Source organism: Dromiciops gliroides, chromosome 4 (genome assembly GCF_019393635.1).
Source record: "Dromiciops gliroides isolate mDroGli1 chromosome 4, mDroGli1.pri, whole genome shotgun sequence".
NCBI lineage: Eukaryota > Metazoa > Chordata > Mammalia > Microbiotheria > Microbiotheriidae > Dromiciops > Dromiciops gliroides.
The window spans coordinates 187,413,781-187,433,663 of NC_057864.1; the positions used below are offsets into that span (position 1 = coordinate 187,413,781).

The 19,883-nt window shown below is 42.7% G+C and overlaps 1 protein-coding gene across 3 annotated transcripts in view; it reads left to right on the plus strand.

The window, feature by feature from the left end:
• Nucleotides 1–19,883, plus strand: part of IGF2BP1 (insulin like growth factor 2 mRNA binding protein 1) — a 64,823-nt gene that overhangs the window by 32,646 nt on the left and 12,294 nt on the right. For 2 of the 3 annotated variants that reach the window (XM_044005523.1, XM_044005524.1), the window contains exons 3-7: nt 9,177–9,225; nt 11,043–11,094; nt 13,419–13,482; nt 16,253–16,534; nt 18,223–18,357. In XM_044005523.1, the coding sequence (XP_043861458.1) occupies nt 9,177–9,225; nt 11,043–11,094; nt 13,419–13,482; nt 16,253–16,534; nt 18,223–18,357 (582 nt within the window). The remainder of the gene's footprint in view (nt 1–9,176; nt 9,226–11,042; nt 11,095–13,418; nt 13,483–16,252; nt 16,535–18,222; nt 18,358–19,883) is intronic. The other variant, XM_044005525.1, reaches the window with a different exon arrangement.

Consider the following 19,883-nt stretch of genomic DNA (forward strand, 5'->3'; position numbering starts at 1 on the left):
TTTTGTAATGATAATGGATTCCTTTCAAAATTGTACTTATTTTGATTAATGCTCACCCTCCCCATTTGGATGATTTTAATTGTAAAAGTCGTCTATTTCTCCCAAACACCACATCATTATTCCTAGCTATGGATTGGGGAGTGAGTGTTATTATTGCACTACATTTACTTTGAAAGCAGATAAGGACGTGACATTAAGAAGTCCTATGTTTTCCATGCAATCCAGAATATTGCTTAGATGTGGGAAGATGTAACAGCCCTTGTGGATTTGACAAAGGTGAAAGTGAGTTACAAGAGTGTAAAATTAGCACAAGAATTGGAGCTATAAGTGGATGAGAGTGATGCGGAGGAGTTGATTGAGTCTCATTGCAGGAGAAAGGGAAGCTTAGGAACTCAAAGGTTCAAAACAACGAACTGTTGGCAGAAGCATTTCACCATCTGAGTGATCTTTTTTCCTTGTATTGGAAAGATGAGTCCAAATACTTCAAGATTTTTTAAAGTTTGAAGACTAGTTGAGGATACCATTGCTTGCTGTCATCAGACATATAAGGAACAAGAGAGAACCAGTGTCCAAAGATCTCTTCATAGCTTCATTTAAAAAGTTTCAGTCAAGGGGCGCAGTGGATAGAGCACTGGCCCTGGAGTCAGGAGTACCTGAGTTCAAATCTGGCCTCAGACGCTTAACACTTACTAGCTGTGTGACCCTGGGCAAGTCACTTAACCCCAGTTGCCTCACACCAAAAAAAAAAAAAAAAAAAAGGTTTCAGTCAACCACTAGTGATAAGGGCTGGGTGCAGTGAGTGGGGAAGGGGCGACATACTGCACACTTATGTTAACTTTACTGTGCAGTACTACTGTACATACTTTATCATAAACTTTACCTTTCACAATTTTGTTTATTATTGTGGCACAGCATTTAATATGCCTGCATTTCAGTACATTTTATGACTTGCATAAAAAAGTATTTTGTGTATGCCTTTGTATATGAGCTAAGTGAAGTGAGTGGGCAGGGGCAAATTTGCATTATGTAAAAATCACTGTGGAATGGTCCACTCTATGTAAAGTGAGAACTGTCCATATTGAGATTGAGATGCTGGTGGATGTGTGGTTTAGCAGACTGATGCTTGAAAGGGAGAAATAAGGAGGACTATGAAGATCTGGAAGTCATTAGCATAGAGACGATAATTGAACCTATGAGAGGAGGTGAAAAAAAGGGGGAAAAGTATAAAGAGGTCCAGGGACTAAGACTTTGTTTGACACCATGATAAAAAAGGGCTGGAAGATGGATGGTAGAACCCATAAAGAAGACAGATAAAGAATGCTCAGTTGCTCAGGTAGGAGAAGCAGAGAATGGGGAAGGGGTGGGGTGTCAAAAGATCCCAAAGGGTGCAGAGTACTGTGGAAAGGATCACTTAGGTGCCATTGTGGGGCAAGGAGCCCAGATTTGTCCCCAGATCATTGAAGTTTCTGACTAAAATATAATGAAGTCCTATAGATCAGTTGTCTTACTTTACCAGAAGAAATCGAGATTCAGTGTGGTAACATGCCTTACTCAAAGTCACACCATAAATAGCAGAACCAGTGCTGCTCAACTGAACAGTGAAGCAAGTACATTGAGGATGTGGCATGGAGTCTGATGATTCTGTGTTTGGAAAAACTGACATTTGGTTGTATTTGATTGGTCCTGACCTGATTGGGGTATGGACTTCACTTTCCCTAAGGAGAAGATGGAATGATTCTTAATTAACAATGGCCTCTTTTAGGGGGTGAGCTGAGAAGTGGGAGCAAGAAGAGCCTAGAAGAGTGACATTCTTTTTTAAGCATGGAGGGGGAGGGAGCTTCTAACTTCCCTAGAAATACTAGCTAGCTGTCAGGTGTGCACTCTGCCCTCTCAGGAGGCCCCAGCCTGGTAAAAAAGGACAGGTGTCCTGGGCAGCTGCCCCTCCCCCTCCCATGCATTCTACCCTCTCCCCCCCCCCCCCTTCATTTCCTCACCAGCCAGCTGCAACCAGAGCCCTTGATGATAAAACAAGATTATTTCAGTAAAGGCCAATTGCTTAAGACCCACTAATTCTGAGTATGTGATCATTCCAACCTTTGCACGAGCTATGGAAAAATGTGTAGTTTGCAAAGCAAGTTAATGTAAAGAAGATTCTGGGGGAATGTTTAACCTATAGGAAAGCAACATTTTAAAGCACTTTGAACCACACTCATTTGTTATACATGCTAGCTAAGTCTTCAAGAGAGCAAGCTTGGCAGGACCTCTCTGGGGCAACACTTCATTAGTTTAGTCTTTTTGTTTGTTTGTTTGGTTTTTTTTTTTTGGTGGGCAATTGGGGTTAAGTGACTTGCCCAGGGTCACACAGCTAGTAAATGTTAAGTGTCTGAGGTCGGATTTGAACTCAGGTACTCCTGAATCCAGGGCCGGTGCTTTATCTACTGCGCCACCTAGCCGCCCCTGTTTTCTTATTCTGAATATATTCATTCAGACTAGACTAATGGGGGCAGCTAGATGGGCAGTGGATAGAGCACCGGCCCTGGATTCAGGAGTACCTGAGTTCAAATCCAGCCTCAGACACCACACTTACTAGCTGTGTGACCCTTGGCAAGTCACTTAACCCCCAATGCCCCGCAAAAAAAAAAAAAAAGAATAAGAAAACATAGAATTTCAGAGCTAGAAGGGACCTTGACACTATCTGGTCCACCCTTCTCCCTTGGGAAGTCACATTACTTAGGAGATTAAGACTCACATGATCTAGTGCAGAGCTCTTCAATACTTGAAAGGAACATAAGTGCATCTCTGTCAGTCATGTTACTTTAACTCAGGCTTTACATGATTGCAGAATAACTTTTCTTTCCAAACTGGTGATTTGTCACTGTGCTAGGAAAGTGACAGGAGCAAAAGGATGAGACCCATGCTACCTGGTGCTCTTTCTTTCCCCCAAGTTGCCACCTTTTGGGACTTGGCTCCTCTGTTTCCAATTCTGTAAGCCTCTTGTCTTTCGAGCCACCCCATATCTTAGAAAAATCTATTTCCATGATTAAGAGCTATTTGGGTCCCTGCCAAAGGAAAAGAAGCTTCTCTACCTACTCCCTGCCATTGTACCTTTTCCCCAAATTCTTCACTCTCCCAAAGGATTGTCATTATGTATCTACCATTAGGAGATCCCACTATGCATCTTCCCAAGGAACTAACTTCCTTCAGCCTGTGACTAGAGTGATACAATGAACATGTAGAATGGGTGTGGTTGTTCAGTGTCCTTCCACTTTGGGGAAAATACCCAGGAAATGGGTGGTCTCTCTCCACGGAGAAAGGCACTGGTAAAGAGGCTGCAGGATCTGGACTTGAAAGAATCTGCCTAGTCACTGACTATTACTGTGACCTGGGACTACCAATCTATCGATGAGCCTCTCTTCTCTAAAGTAAAGGAGAGGGGGCAGCTAGGTGGTGCAGTGGTTAGAGCACTAGCCCTAGAGTCCAGGATCCGAATTCAAATCTGGTCTAAGCCATGTGCTAGCTGTGTGACCCTGGGCAAGTCTTTTAACCCAATTGTCTCAAACATAGCAAAGAAGAGGAAGGGGCAAGGGAATTTTCATTTATTCAGTGCCTACTATGTGTCAGGCAGTGCCATACAAAAATCTTGAGATTAAGGTTGAACTAGATTACCTCAATGGTGTCTTCTAGCTATAGATATGACTAGTAGAAACCAAAAAACTTCTGAGATACAGAACTGTAGAATTCCACAAGCTCCCTTGAATATGCTTCTTAGTTTTTCATATTTCAGTGTTTCTCTTGGTTCCCTTGGTGGTTGATAGTGACACCCCCCTGCCCCCCCCAAAAAAAAACCACCTGAAGGAAGCACAGAATTATACAACTCATTGTCATGCTAGAAGGGCCAATAGTTGGACATTGAATAGGCAACCAATTCTTTTTTTTTTTTTTCCAACTGATTCATTTTTTTTTTCTTTTGCGGGGCAATGGGGGTTAAGTGACTTGCCCAGGGTCACACAGCTAGTAAGTGTCAAGTGTCTGAGGTCAGATTTGAACTCAGGTACTCCTGGATCCAGGGCTGGTGCTTTATCCACTGTGCCACCTAGCCACCCCCCAACTGATTCATTTTTACAGGTGATGAAACTGAGATCAAAAGAATTGGAGTGGTGGTGGTGCTGGTGGTAGCAGCAGCTCCACACCGAGATTAGAACCCAGCTCCTGCTTGATTCCCCCACCTACTTCAGGGCTTTCCCCGCCATGTAACTGCGCACACATGGAGTCCATCTTGAAGCCTCCCCTGATTATCTTGAGAATGGCATCCAGTGCATTTGCCTGCCAAGTTCTAGGCACTGGTTCACTTGTTCATAGCCTGAGGTGGCCAACTTAGAGGCTGAAAGAAATCAAAATCCCACCATAGCCCCTAAATGTTTGTCAGCCCACACAGATTGGCACTTAGAACATCTCTAATACATTGTAACTGAAATAAGAGAAAGTTGAGAAAGCTAAGGGCTGTGATATTGGTCTGCTTGTCCCTTGGAAACATCACTGCATTAGTAACATTTGGCTTTTAATGCATTTATAATGTTCATCTCTTTGGAGCAAAAGGTTGTCTCTTGCCTTGCCTTCAATTAATTTACTACCATAGGTCGTGTGTGCTTATGAGGTTTGTTGGCCTTCTCTTTCCATTCTCTATGATTTGAGGTTTTTATTTTTTGGGGAAAGGGTCTGGGTCTGGACTTCTCTGTTTGCTGACGATACAAGGGAGAACTGAAAATTCAAAGTTAGTTGGGGGTATTGAGAGTGTGTTATCTGGGCAGGGTGTGTGCCTAGGAGAGGTGGGTGGGGCCCTGCCTATCCAAATGGGGGAGGGGAAGGTTTGGGTTCTTTCATTGGTTAGGTTGTTCTGTTCTCCCACCCCCCTTCCAGGGACTGGGACATTCCTGACATTCCAGACAATCTCCCTGCCATTGCTTTCAGGATGTGGATTAACATCCCAAGAAGAGAATTGATTTCACCATTGCCCTACCTCCCCATACCCACACTTACCCATCTCTACCCACCCTGTCCCCCCATCTCTTAACAAACCTACCAGAAAAAGAAACCCCTAGAGGGAGTGGGAGGGGGGCAAGGGAGTAAATGGATCCCTGTGTGAACTTTGACATGTTTAGACAAAGGATAACACTTAGTGTGATTTTGTCTCTATTTAATTTTCTAGGGAAGCTGAAGAGCCCTGGGCCCCTGGTTGGGGATAGAATAGCCCCTGGTACTTCTGGAACCCAAACCAGACCCCACAATGGGACCAGGTTCTGAGAGAAACAATTTAGTGTTTGGAGAGAAGAGCTGCTATCCGGGCACTCAGATAAGTGAAGTCAGACACAGAAGTGGTTTGGGGGAGTCAGGATTTCTAGGTTCCAGGCCAGGTCCCATTATCAACTCTTTCACATGATTATTGGATGAGTAGTTTTCTTTTTCTGGTCCTCAGTTTTCCTCTTGTAAAATGAGGTGATTAGATGCATATAATCAAAGGCATCTTCTATGCAGGCACAGTTTAACTCAAGAACAACTCAGCTCAATTTATTCAAAATTTAAGTGCCTTTTGTGCAGGATATAGTGTTTGGGTCATAGGATCATAAATAAAAAGATGGAAAAGACTTGAGGCCATTTTGACCCTTATTTTATAAAGCTTGCATTTTGCCTTTGTAAATTTCATTTTTTCCTCTTGAATCTATCCTCCGTCAGGAAGTGGGGGAGAATGCTTCATCATTGTTGTTTTGGAATTGTGGTTGGTCATTACAATTGGTCAGAGTTGAGTCTTTCAGCATTGTTTCTCTTTTACTGTATTATGTTATCATTTGTTCTCCAGGGGCTGCTTACAATATTCTGCATCATTTCATATGAGTCTTACCCAGGATTCTCTGAATGGATCCCTTCAATAATATTCCAATACATTAATATACCATAATTTGTTGAGCCATTCTCCCATTTTTAGGTCTTTTCACTACAAAAAAAAAAGCTGCTATGAATATATTTGTCCTAAGGGTCTTGCCACCCTGCTTCTCTGATCTTTGATTTTCTAGGGTATTGACCTAGCAGTGTTCTAACTGGGTCAAAGATCATGCACTGTCCCCATCATTTTCCAGATAAGGACACTCCAGAAGGTTTGTATGGTGGATGTGGCTCCATTTCCTGTTAGCCACTGGTGTATTAGCCAGGCTTTGGGGCTGCTCTGGACATATAAAAACATTCCCTTGGGGAAATGTCAGCTCTCTAGTTGTGGTGGGTTCTGTACTAAGCCTTGGCAATACAAGTACAAGCCAGCTAGGTCCCCCTTTCTCACCCTCAATGAGTTTACATTTTCTGGGGAAAGAGAACACACGCAGAAGAGTGCTTTTGAAGGCAGTGGTTGTCATAGGGCAAATTGACACATCCCAGTAGAGAAATGGTGGTGTTGATTTGATGACTGTTGGAATTTTCTTTTACTTTCTTCCCCCCAATATAATAATGTAACCCAATTATCTCAGCAGCAAGCCTTCCAGAGTCTTTCCCCTATCTTTCTCCTCTGGCATGGGGCTGAGGTCACTGGGTTCATTCTGTGGCCCTGGAAGGACTTTCCTTTGTCATGTTGAGAGGTTCATGGGGTCACAGATTAGAGCTTGAATGGATTTTTAAAGGCTCTCTAGAACAATACTTCCATTTTATAAATGAGGAAACTGAGGCACAAAGAGGTTATATACAGATAATAAATCAAGATGTGACCCCCATTTTTTTTTTAGTGAGGCAATTGGGGTTAAGTGACTTGCCCAGGGTCACACAGCTAGTAAGTGTGTGTTAAGTGTCTGAGGCCAGATTTGAACTCAGGTACTCCTGACTCCAGGGCCAGTGCTCTATCGACTATGCCACCTAGCTGCCCCATGACCCCCATTTTAACTCTAAGTTCAGAATGTTTTCTGCTGGGTATTCAAGGCCCATGATCTTCCTCTCCTTGTGCATGAAGAAAATTAACAAGATCCAGTCATAAGACAAGCATTTAACATCTGCTGCTGCTTTCTCTCTCTCTCTCTCTCTCTCTCTCTTTTTTTTGGTGGGGCAGTGAGGGTTAAGTGACTTGCCCAGAGTTACGCAGCTAGTAAGTATCAAGTTGCTTCTTTCTCCAAGATCCCTGAGTTCTGCTTCCCTTTCCCGGAGGAGTCTTCATTACTACCTTTCTTTAATGAAAATCCAAAATGACTCTGATCTTCTTTGCTTTCACTGCTAACTGGAATTAGAGAAGACTGTCATATTTGGAAATTAAGAGAGAGATGGTAAATGATGAGCAAGGCAGAGAGGGATCTTTGGCTCTTGGGTCTTTAACACTGTAGAGTCCTAGCTGAATGAATGGATGGGGCTCCTGAGCTCTGGGTGTTTCTAGTGCAAGAAGTTCATAAAGAGTTTAAAAAAGACAGTTTTGCAAATCAAAAGTGATTTATATGATATGTAAACTTGGCAGTCAGTGCATTCATTGTACTGAGTAGTGTAGATGTTACTTACCCATGTCACCAAGAAAATCAGCCTCTCTGGGCCTCAAGTTTCCTTATTTGTAAATTTTTTTTTTTGGTGAGGCAATTGGGGTTAAGTAACTTGCCCAGGGACACACAGCTAGTAAGTGTCAAGTGTCTGAGGCTGGATTTGAACCCAGGTATTCCTGAATCCAGGGCTGGTGCTCTATCCACTGTGCCACCTAGCTGCCCCCCCTTTATTGGTAAAATGAAGAGATTGTGCTAGATTAAGCACCTACTATCAGCTGGGTGGGGAGGTGGGGAGGTGGGGAGGTGGGGAGGTGGGGAGGTGGGGAGGTGAGGAGGTGAGGAGGTGTGTACAAAATGAAAAAAAGCATTCTATTGACACTTTGAATGTTGTTAGGGAGGAGAGTAGGGTGGGAATGGTGAGAAGTAATCTACTTGAAGATGGCTGCCTACAGGCAGAAATGGGTGGGTAGGAGTAAGCATCATTTAGTTTCCTTCTTGTTCTTTGTTCTCAAAGATGACCATGACTTTGGGGTGATGTCATGACTTGCAGGGAATTGGATTTAAGTGAGGGAGGGCTGTGTAAGGTCACCAACCTCACTTTCCTCCAGAGCCATCTGGATCCAGTGGTAAGACCTATCAGGATGAATGGAGATGGCCCTGGATGTTTAAGGCAATTGGGGTTAAGCGACTTGTCCAGGGTCACATAGCTAGTAAGTATCTGAGGTGAGATTTGAACTCAGGTCCTCCTGACTCCAGGGCCAATGCTCTATCCACTGCACCACGTAGTTGCCCTAGCTCCCTTCTTATGACTTAGCTGATTCCCTAAACCTGTAATACCATTGACAACCAGTTCTAGAGAAGTAGCAGAGAATCTCTTTGAGGTTGTACATGGTCTTCTCTTCAGTTACTCAAACTCAAGACCTATATATATCTATAGCACTGAGATCTGTAGGACCATAGATTTAGAATTGGAAGAGACATCTTGGAGATAATCCAACCACACCATTTTTAGATGGAAAAACTGAGGCCCACAGAGCTTGTGACTTGACCAGGGTTGTAGAGCAATGATGCAAGATTTGAATTTGGATTTTCTGGTTCCAAACTGAGTACTTTCTACCACTACACTGCATTGCCACTATAAAAATTAGGGGGTAGTGACTTTGGCCTTCGAGAAATGGTTGTGAATAGGTTAGCCTTGAGAGATGGGGATTAAGGTTGTGTAGTGGTATCCATGGCATGTATGTGGTCATTGTGGTTATTAGAAATGGTAATGCCATAGCAGTAATTGGAAAGAACAAAAAGATGGAACTGAAAGATATAATTATAAAGACCAAGCTTGGCTGGCCCACAAAAAAAGAGTTGAAAAAAAGGCAACACCCCTCCCCGCCTTCTAGAGGTAGGAGACTCGGGGATGAGGAATATTAAATATACTGTTGGATATTTTTGATGTATTGTTTGGTTTGTTTGACCTGATTTTTTTTGTTTTTGCTTTTTACTTTTTTATGATTTGGATCAACAGTTCCCTCACTAAATAGGGAAGAAAGGGGGAGATCTTTTTAGAGTGAAGCTGACGTTAAAGCAAAAGTCTAGCAGGATCTTAATGGCAGTGCCATTGGCTATCTTGGCATCTAGAGAATGATCCAGGCCTGAGTGACTGACCCCTTTCTCTTTCCATTTTAGGAGCCGTAAAATCCAGATCCGAAATATCCCTCCCCAGCTTCGATGGGAGGTAAGTGTTCTTCAAGGCATACCCTCAGGAGGGGGAGGAGGAAGAGCAGCTGCTTTTACTGGATCAACAGATTCCTGGGAGGTATATAGAGAGAAAGCACATGTCATTCAAAGTCTGAAGATTGAATAGGGAGGAGGAAAGATATTCCCAGCTGCTACTTTGTGGGGGATGGGGAGAGGGATGTTAAGGGTAGGGGGAGGTTTCTCATCGTAGAACCTGGGTGGCTAGCACTGAGTTGAGACAGATTCTGAGCCCCTTCCCAACATCAGGGCTTAATCTTCATCATCATCATCATTGCTGGAGTTTTTTTTGGTAGCACCTGCTATGTGCCAGGTATTGTGCTAATGGGCAGTTTATACATTTTATCCTCACAACAACCTTGGGAGGTAGGTGCTATTCTTTTCTCCATTTTACAGTTGAAGAAACTAAGACAAAAAAGAGACTAGATGATTTGCCTGGGGTCACAGAGCTAGTAAGTGCCTGAGGCTGGATTTGATTTTAGGCTCAGCTCTTTAGCCTTTGTAAATCACTATCTGATCTTCCTTGTGCTTGAGGGTCCAAGTGACCTGATAGGCTTCTACAGTGAAAGTTACATACCTAGGAGCATTGAAGGTAGCAGAAGACTGGCTAGGAATTTAACCCTTCTCAGCCTGGCCACCACCCACAGACCTTCCCATAAGTATCAGTCCTTTCTCTTCTAACTGTAAAGTTAGTGGTTTTCTCTATTGCCATGAAGATGGGCATTGATAGTACTCATGTGCTCCAGAGCTCCCCTTAAATCATAGAGTCTTGAGAACTGGGAGTGATTTTAGAAGTCATCTGGTTCAACTGATACCTAATGGGTGGATTCCCTTGTCATGAACATTCATTGTTGTGGGCAGGGTTCGATGCCAACTTCTGGTGAAGATTCAGATGAAACAAAGATGGTATTTCCTTCCTTCAGGCAGTTTCCAGTCATACGTTATGCCGGGGATGCTGAAATAGGATGTATATTGCAGAGATATATGTGCTGCTCTTTTGCAAAAGTATTTCCAGCTGGGATGAGTCATACATACAAATATGGCCAGCAAGCTTTGTCAAATCCTGTGTCTCCACATTTTTGGAGTCGATACAGGTTGAAAAACCAACAGCTTTCATCACAGCTTTGCTCTCTAAGGACTCAAACAAGAATAGGATGACTTCTCCCCAACTGGTCTACCCTGTCACCTAGGCTAGCAGGTAGACTAGCATATCCAGATGCTACCCTGTCCCCCTCCTTCCCCCCCATGCTCTTTATGGACTCTGAGGCAGCTGGTGGTGCAGGAAGACCTCAGTTCAAATCCAGCCTCAAAAACTTACTAGATGTGTGACCTTTGGGCAAGTCATTTAACCTCTGTTTGTCTCAGTATGTTCATCTGTAAAGTGGGAATAAAATTAGCACCTACCTTTCAGGGTTGTCATGAGGATCAATAAGATAATTGTGAAGTGCTTAGAAATGTGCCTGTCACATATCAGGCCCTGTATAAATTATTATTGTTGTTGTTATCATCAAAATCATTATCATTATTGTTCTAAACCCTCTCCCTGCCACCTTAGGTCTTCAAGATTCCTTGAATATGTCTCAATGCCTTTTGGGAGAGTCCTATCCTTAAGTGAGAGCAAGGGCTTTCAGAAGTGAGGCCCCTTATAGAGCAAGCAAGCATCTCGAGGCTAATGACTGTTTAGTTTTTGTCTTTGTCTGGCACAAAGTAGGGCCTTAAATTTGTTCAGTTAATTGAAGTGGAGCTTGTAAAAGATTGGGGTGGTGCAGGCCACTGACCCTCTCTGTGCTTTTACAGGTGTTGGACAGCCTGCTGGCCCAGTACGGCACAGTAGAGAACTGTGAGCAAGGTAAGAGGCTGAGATACAAGATGGCCATGGGCTTTGGAAGGGCTGAGAAGTCAGCTGACCCTTTGATACCCATGAGAATATCCCTATGGTTCACTGAAAGGATCCTTTCGAAAGTTCATGAAAACAAGAAAGGGAAGGGTAGAAAAGTGGCAAAAGCTTCAGACCCAGAGTCAGGTGACTTAGGAACCAGTTCTGCTTCTGCCATGAAACTCACTGGGTGACCTTGGTGAATTTCCCTTTTCCTCCATTGTAAGATGTGGGCATTAGATTAGAACAAGACCCCTTTGACAGTCGGAAGTCTATGAGTCTCCTTACAGAATGAAGTTCTTAAATGCATAAAATAAGATATCTCAGATTGCAAAGGAAATTATTTTGATATAGAGCAAATTATTTTTTAACATCTAAGGTTGTTAACCCTGGGCTAGATGGTCTCTGAAGTCCTTTTCAAGTGTTCTCACTAACATTGTGAATTTCAGTCATGTAAAGTGAAGAAGTGTGGGCTATTTACTTGCTCTTTGATGGTGTTAAACATTTCAGATCTTAAAGAGATAGAGTAAAACCTGGGGAGCTTTCCAGACACTGATGATCCAGATATGGAAAACAGGATGTAAAGAAAGTTGGTGGGACTGCTTACCCTGTAGCAGGAAAGGCAGACTATCAGCTGATTTCGTTGAAATATGGGCTAGTTTATTATATTCAAATGTCCTCACCACATAGATGTGAAATTATTAGACTGTAAACTTCTTGAGAGAAAGGATTATATCTTATTTATCTCCACCAAAGCCTATTAACCTTTATGGAATTAAGTGTGTGTTTATGGGGTGAGGGATGGGACAGAATCACAGATTTTCAACAATGGAAGTGCCTTCAGTGGTCATCTAGTTCCACCCACATGTAAAAAGTCTCCCCTCTATAATGTACCTCACAAATGGTGGTCTAGCCTCTGCTTGGAGACCCCTGCCCCCAAAAGAGTGAGACAAAAGGTTTTAGGACTTCAGTTTTCTCCTCTATATCAGAAAGGGTTAGTCTCAGGGATTTCTGAATTTTCACCCCCCCCTCCCAGTTTTTTGACCCTAAATTAGACCTTGTTAGAGAGAGAAGATATTAGAGTGGGCACCTACTTCATAAGTGAGTTGTGGAGTCTCCCTTCCATAGACATCTGACTGAAGAGAATAGGCAGTCAGTCACCTGCCCATGCATAGGTCACACATTCCACTTGCCTGAAAGCAGGGGGCTGGACCAGATGCCTTCTGGAGCTCTTGTACTACAACTAAGCCTTTATCATAAATAAATACCAGGATGAAACTCACATCATAGAACAATCATGCTGCCCAACATTGTTCACAGCCTGTACTAACAAATCACTTTGGGCTTGACTAGACAAGCAGGGTTAAGCAGGTGACTTGAAGAGCCTGCCACTGAGTTTCACTAGCAGAGTTTGGGGTTTCTATCTGTAGTTAGCACTGGAGTTGATCTGCTTGTTTTTGTAGCTAAGAATGGATTATTTATTGATTAGATAATTAATTTAAAGTACAATAAAAGTTTATTTTAAAATGTTAAAAATCCCCAACATTTTTAGCATTCTAGGCTCTACAAAAACAGGCAGCAGGCTGATCAAGGGCTATAGTTCACTGCCCTTGTCTTGGATGCCTCCCAGGGAATCAGGCCTCTTTTTGATCAAACTATCGACATAGGTGGGGGTCATTCAATATTTCATTATGTGAGAAGGAATAAGTTTTGAAGATTTTGGCTGAGAGGATTGGATCCTATCCAGGGTTTTTCCTCCATATCCTCACACTTGATGGATATATCACTTAACCTGTCCTAGAATGGTGAAATAAGGAAAGAAACTTTTCAAAAAAGCAAACAGGGATATGTGTGTGTAGGGGGTAAATTTGTATCAATCTCTTGGAGAAGGTAGGTTTGGTAGCAGTAACAGTTGTGACTTTGGCCAGTGAGCCACAGCTTTGGGAGGCTTTTATGATGTGAGTTCAGTCTCTCTTTGTGTCTCTGTTTCTGTCTCTGTCTTTCTATTTACAAGAACTGTGGCATTTTTTTTATATTCTTTTTTTTTGTTTTTTTTTTTGTTTTTTTAGCGAGGCAATTGGGGTTAAGTGACTTGCCCAGGGTCACACAGCTAGTAAGTGTTAAGTGTCTGAGGTCGGATTTGAACTCAGGTACTCCTGACTCCAGAGCCAGTGCTCTATCCACTGCGCCATCTAGCTGCCCCGAACTGTGGCATTTTTAAAGCCTTGAGCGAGGAGGTGGAGGTGGGAAGGAGGTGTCTCTCTAGCTCTGACTCTGGCTTATGTTTTCTCCTCTAGTGAACACCGAGAGCGAGACTGCAGTGGTGAATGTAACCTATTCCAACCGGGAACAGACCAGGCAGTGAGTTAGCTGGGAGATGGGAGCACTGAGGGAGGCTTGGAGGTGGGGGTACAGATGACTTGTGTATTTTGTGCTTCATTGGGTTGCGGTAAGGAAAGTGTTTTGGAAACCATAAAGGGATATACAAAAATATGGAATAGTGTTAATTTTTAAGTTTTGAGTCTCAAATTCTATCCTCCTTCCTTCCCTTCCCCTCTTTGGGATATAAGTAATCTTATAATAAGGTTATACATGTGCAGTCTTGTAAAACATTTCCATATTAGTAATTTTGTGCAAGAAAACTGAAAACAGAGAAAGAAAGTGAAAAATAGTATGCTTTGGTTTGTAGTCAGATGACATCAGTTCTTTCTCTGGAGGCAGATAGGATTTTTCATTATGAGTCCTTTAGAATGTCTTGAATCATTGTATTGTTGAGAATAGCTAAGTCATTCATAGTTGATCATTGTACGATATTGCTGTTACTGTGTACAATGTTCTCCTGGTTCTGCTCACTTTACTTTATCAGTTCATGTAAGTCTTTTCAGGTTTTTTTTTCTGAAATCATTCTGCTTGTCATTTCTTATAACACAGTAACATCCCATTACAATCACATACCACAGTTTCTTCAGCCATTCCCCAACTGATAGGCATCCCTTCAATTTCCAATTCTTAGATACCACAAAAAAAGGTGTTATATACATATTTTTGTACAAATAGATCCTTTACCTCCCTTTTATGGGATCTATTTGGGATATAGAACAAGTGGTATTGCTGGATCAAAGGGTTATGCACAGATTTATAGTCCTTTGGGCATAATTCCAAATTGCCCTCCAGAATGATTGGATCATTTTACAACTCCATCAACAGTGCATTAGTGTCCCAGTTTTCCCACATCCCCTCCAACATTTATCATTCTCCATTTTTTGTCACAGCCAATCTGATGGGTGTGAAATTGACCCTAGTTTTCCAGTTGAAGTAGAGGTAAAACAAGGGATAGAAACCCCTCATAGGCATCTGCTTTAGGACCAGGGTAGTGGTATTTCTAAGGACAAACTAGAGCCAGCTGAGAGGTATCTCTGGAGTTCTGCCTGGTTGCTAAATAGTCCAACCCAAGGGTTCTTTGCTGGGTCAATGGCTCCATCTGTTGGTTGAAAGGAAGACCTGCCTCTCCTCTCCTTGAGAAAAGCAGGCAATCCCAGAGGTCACAGGCATTTTACATAAGCATTGTTTTTTCTTATAAAATAATATCTTTCTTTTAGGTGGCACAGCAATATCAGATCCCCATAATGGGATCAGTGCCCTGACTGCAGGGATCATCTTCTCTAGTTCTTTGCTGCTTTTTATTTATTTATTTATTTTTGTGGTAGGTGGAAGTGGAAGTTTTTGTCTCTGTCTCTGTCTCTCTCTAGTTTTTAAATCACTGAAATTTAGAATCTCCAGCAATGGCTATCCATTTTAAATGATGTACTAAGTTTAGTTCCTTTACTACAATAGTTCTACTATCTCTCTTTGGCTATTTCCTTCTTTTTTATGCTTTGATGTCTTTCTTGCTCACCCAGAATCAAGAAAGAGGGTGTTCTTTCCTCTCCCTCTTCATACTCTTGCTAGGAGACACATTGTGTGAAAGCCTCCCCACTGTGGCTTCTAGCTAAGCCAGTCTGCAGTGCCTTTGTCTTATCCTTGAGATCCACCAAATGCTACAAGCTATTCTTAACATTTTTACTCTACTTGTCTTGGGAGTTCTTTTTCCTGCTTGGCTTAGCTCCCTAGGAAACTTTCCATGGAAAATCCTGACTGATGATTCTTTTGCTCCATCTCCCCCTTCAATATGTGTAACTCTTAGTCCAAAATAATGCCAGACTATTCGTTTGCACTGATTGTCAGGACTGCTCAATTGGTGTTCCATCTCAGGTTTACCTGACAGTCAGTCTACTCTTTTTTTTTTTTTTTTAGTGAGGCAATTGGGGTTAAGTGACTTGCCCAGGGTCACACAGCTAGTGAGTGTGTAAAGTGTCTGAGGCCGGATTTGAACTCAGGTCCTCCTGAATCCAGGGCCGGTGCTCTATCCACTGAGCCACCTAGCTGCCCCAGTCTACTCCTTTTATATTGCATATTTTTAGTACTATGTCCCATTTTGGACTACTAGGGAGAGATGGAGAAATTGTGTTTATTCATGGCTTCTGTTTACTCTTGAGTGATTAATATGCCACTAATTAGGTAACTGCTCTGGGCTGTAGTCCTCTCAATTTTTGTCAAGCACATAGTGATCACTTAAATTTTTGCTGATTCTGTGAATGATTGGAGATCTCTTAAGTCTTTTCCGGCTCTAAAATTCTCTAATAGTGTTTTCTGGCTGGACTATGATCAGGCCAGTGATTACTGTTAACAGATTTTTTTTTTAACCCTCTTCTTCACTCTCTTTTCCTCTGCCAAATCACAATGAGATTACATATGTAAATTTCAAAATTAAAACATGCCTTCCTTGTTGCAGACTAACATGTCTGTCATGTCTCTCTCTGCATCTGAATGCGAATTAATTCCTTAAGAGAAGCAGAGTCTCTGTTCAGGTTGAAGGTTCCCTAAAGGTGATCAGTTCTCTATCCTTAGACTGGGCAACTACTAAGATTCTTAATCATCTCTTTGTTATTCATTTTAGACTAGAAGAAAGATCTCCAATTGTGGGAGATTATGTCCTTCCATGATACCTTTCCAGTAGCAAGTACAGTAAATAGATTGAGCACATGCTCTCCCTCTGAGTCCATGGATAACTGTCTCTTCTCTGTGCCTCCAGAGCCATCATGAAGCTGAATGGCCACCAGCTGGAGAACCACTCACTGAAGGTCTCTTACATCCCTGATGAGCAGATGGCTCAGGGTCCCGAGAATGGTCGCCGAGGGGGCTTTAATTCCCGGGGTCAACCCCGCCAGGGCTCACCCGTGGTGGCAGGTGCTCCCTCTAAACAACAGCCAGTGGATATTCCCCTCAGGCTCCTGGTGCCCACCCAGTATGTGGGTGCCATCATTGGCAAGGAAGGGGCCACCATTCGTAACATTACTAAACAGACTCAGTCTAAGTGAGTATACATATGATTAGGGATTGGGATGTGGGGTATAGGAGGAGTAATGACTTGGGGATGTTTCGTGTTGGGGCTAGGGGAGAAGATGAAAGGGATGGGAGTGTTAGATCTGACTCCTCCCTTCCAAGAAGTGAGTTCAGGGTCACTGAAGTATTGTGTCTTCCCATTAGGGCCAGAGATTCCTGTTCTTATTCTTCTCATTCTACAAACATTAGATGAGGAGGGAGGAATGGGTCTGGGGCAAGAGGGGGGGGTGGCAGGAAATGACTGGGTGGGAATATCTAGCTACATGATTGCAATTGATGTCAGTGAAAGCACCATCCTCTAAGATATCACTAAACAGGACCCACAGGATGTGAGAGTGGTTGGGTATTCCTTCATGGGATGAGAGGCTTGATTAGACTATTGCTGATGAGTGTTTTTCCCCAGTTTAATTTTGATGCTATGACTCTAACTTGAGTAGAATCAAGAAGTTAACTCTCCTGACCAAGGAATGCAGCCATACTTTTATTTGTTTTATTGAGTTCAACTGACTAAGGCTTATACTATTTGTTTTTTGTTGTTTTTTTTTTGGTGAGGCAATTGGGGTTAAGTGACTTGCCCAGGGTCACACAGCTAGTAAATTTTATGTGTCTGAGGCCAGATTTGAACCCAGGTCCTCCTGACTCCAGGGCCGGTGCTCTATCCACTGCGCCACCTAGCTGCCCCAGCTTATACTATTTGTACATCTATTTCTTTTTGAGTGATTCTAAGTGCGCGCCCCCCCCCCCTTTTTTTTTTTGCTAGAGGTTGAGATGAAAAGAAACAGGTGTTATTTCCCATCCCTTAGGTTTATTTCAAAGTCAGCCTGTGAAACTCTGAGTGTAGTGGTGCAGCTAGGTGGAACAGTAGATAAAGCACCGGCCCTGGATTCAGGAAGACCTGAGTTCAAATCTGGCCTCGGACACTTGACATACTAGCTGTGTGACCTTGGGCAAGTTACTTAACCATCATTGCCCCACCCCCAAAAAAATAGTCCAAAAACAAAACAAAAAAACCCAACCAAAACCAAAAAATTGTAATCGAGGAAAATGATTTTTTTGGGGGGTGGGGCAATTGGGGTTAAGTGACTTGCCCAAAGTCACACAGCTAGTATGTATCAAGTGTCTGAGGCCGGATTTCAACTCAGGTTCTCCTGAATCGAGGGCTGGTGCTTTATCTACTGCTCCACCTAGCTACTCCAATGATAAATTTCAGTAAATGAAAATGAAGATGTAATTTTTTTTTCCCATCTATGTTCATGAATGGCTCTTCCTTACCCCCAGGTTATAAGAAGTTCAGGCCTGAGACCATCATTGTGCTGGCTCTCATTAGAACTGTGTCAGTGAGACCAAAGTTTGCACCATGGAGTTCCTGGAGCCCTGCCTTTCTCACTGTATTGCTTAGTTTTGCATTTGGCTTTGCACCTACTCAGGGGCTGCATTTCCTGGAATTCCTTCTATGTATAAAAACCAGCACTTGGGAATCTGGGTGTCACAGTGAGCAGAGCATAGGCCCTAGACTCGGGAAGACCTGAGTTCAAATCCAGCCTCAGACACTTAGCTGTGTGACCCGGGGCAAATCACTTAACCCTAATTGCCTAAAAACCCCAAAACCCAGCATCCAGCTGGGAGGATATAATAATCTATTACTTTCTCAACCCTCAGGATTGATGTTCACCGAAAGGAGAATGCTGGAGCAGCTGAGAAGGCCATCAGTGTTCACTCTACCCCAGAAGGGTGCTCTTCTGCTTGCAAGATGATTCTGGAAATCATGCAGAAAGAAGCAAAAGATACCAAGACGTAAGGCTATTGTTCTTGATTTTCCTCTTTCTCAATGTCCATTGACCCTTATCTCTGATGCAGTTATGTGGTTAATTGAATGCTACCCCCTTTATTTCCATGTCATCATGAAGAGTAATGCTATGATTATGTAGGTGTATGTTGGATCTTTGTTTCTGTTGCTGTCCAGCTGGATCACTAGATCTGAGGGGATGTACAGTCGAGTCACTTTTCTTGTTTAATTCCACAGCTCAAATCAGTTAGTCAACAAGCATTATAAAGCTCCTACCATGTATTAGGTTAGGCACTGTGCTAACCCTGGAGATACAAAGAAAAGGGGGAAAAACTCTCAAGGAGCATACACTCTAATCGTGCAAACAGCATGAAAACAATTATGTACAAACAAGAAAAAAACACTAGCTTTCAAAAGAACCAGGAAATGCTTCTTGTAGAAGGTAGAATTTCGGTTGTGACTGGGAGGAAGTCAGGAGATGAGGGAGGGGAAAAGGATTGTGGACAGTCAGTGGCAACGTGTGGAGCCAGGAGATTTAGTCTTGTGTAAGGAGCTTGAGGCCTTTGTGATTATAGAACACATGCAGAGGAGTAAGATGTAAGAAGACTGGAGATAGATATAGGAGGGGACTATATAGTATAAAGGATAATGGTATATAAAGGATTTTGAACACAGCAAACAGAATTTTATATTTATATTTATATTTTTATATTTATATTTATTTTGGAAATAATAGGGAGGAATTTATTGAGGGGTCAGTGTGAGGGAGAGAGAGACAGAGACTGAGAGAGACATGGTAAGACCTGAGCTTTAGGAAGATCACTTTGACAGTTGTGTAAGGAGCTGAAATTCTAGCCATACTATTTAAAATCTAATAAATGGTTGCTAATAAATTATAAGCTTTAGCAAGAGTATTTCAGTGTTTAAGTATTTATTAAAGAGCATTAGGATCAGAGAGAAAGGTAAACATTTAACTATTCCTAAGAGACCCCAGGAACAAAAAGGACCCAATGCTTCCTGTGAAGCTGGGAACATCCCCCCACATGCACACACAGCTCCAAGCTAATTGGCTGGCAGCTTTGATAGACAGCACTCAAGAGCAAACGTCACTTCCTGATGCCAAGGACCTGACCGCATGGCTTGCCCTCAGTTGCCTTCTCCTCATGGTGGAGCTTTCCTACAGTAACTCTCCAGCAGGTGGAGTCATTCCAATTGTTACAGTTGAATGAATAGATCATGAACTGGAGTGGGGAGAGGCTTTTGAGGCAAGGAGGCCAACTAGCAGCCTCTGTAAATAGTCCAGAAGTGAGATAATGAGGGCCTGCATCAGGTTGGTGAGAGCATCAGAGAGAAGGAGGCATAGGTGAGAGGTTACCAGGATAAAGTTGAGAGGACTTGGTAATAGATTGGATGGGGAAGGGCAGGATGGCCAGAGAGTAGAGAATTGAGAATGACACCTAGGCTATGAAGCTGGGTGTCTGAGAAATATGGCCATGCCCTTAAGAGCAATAGGGAAGTTTGGAAAGGGAGCAAA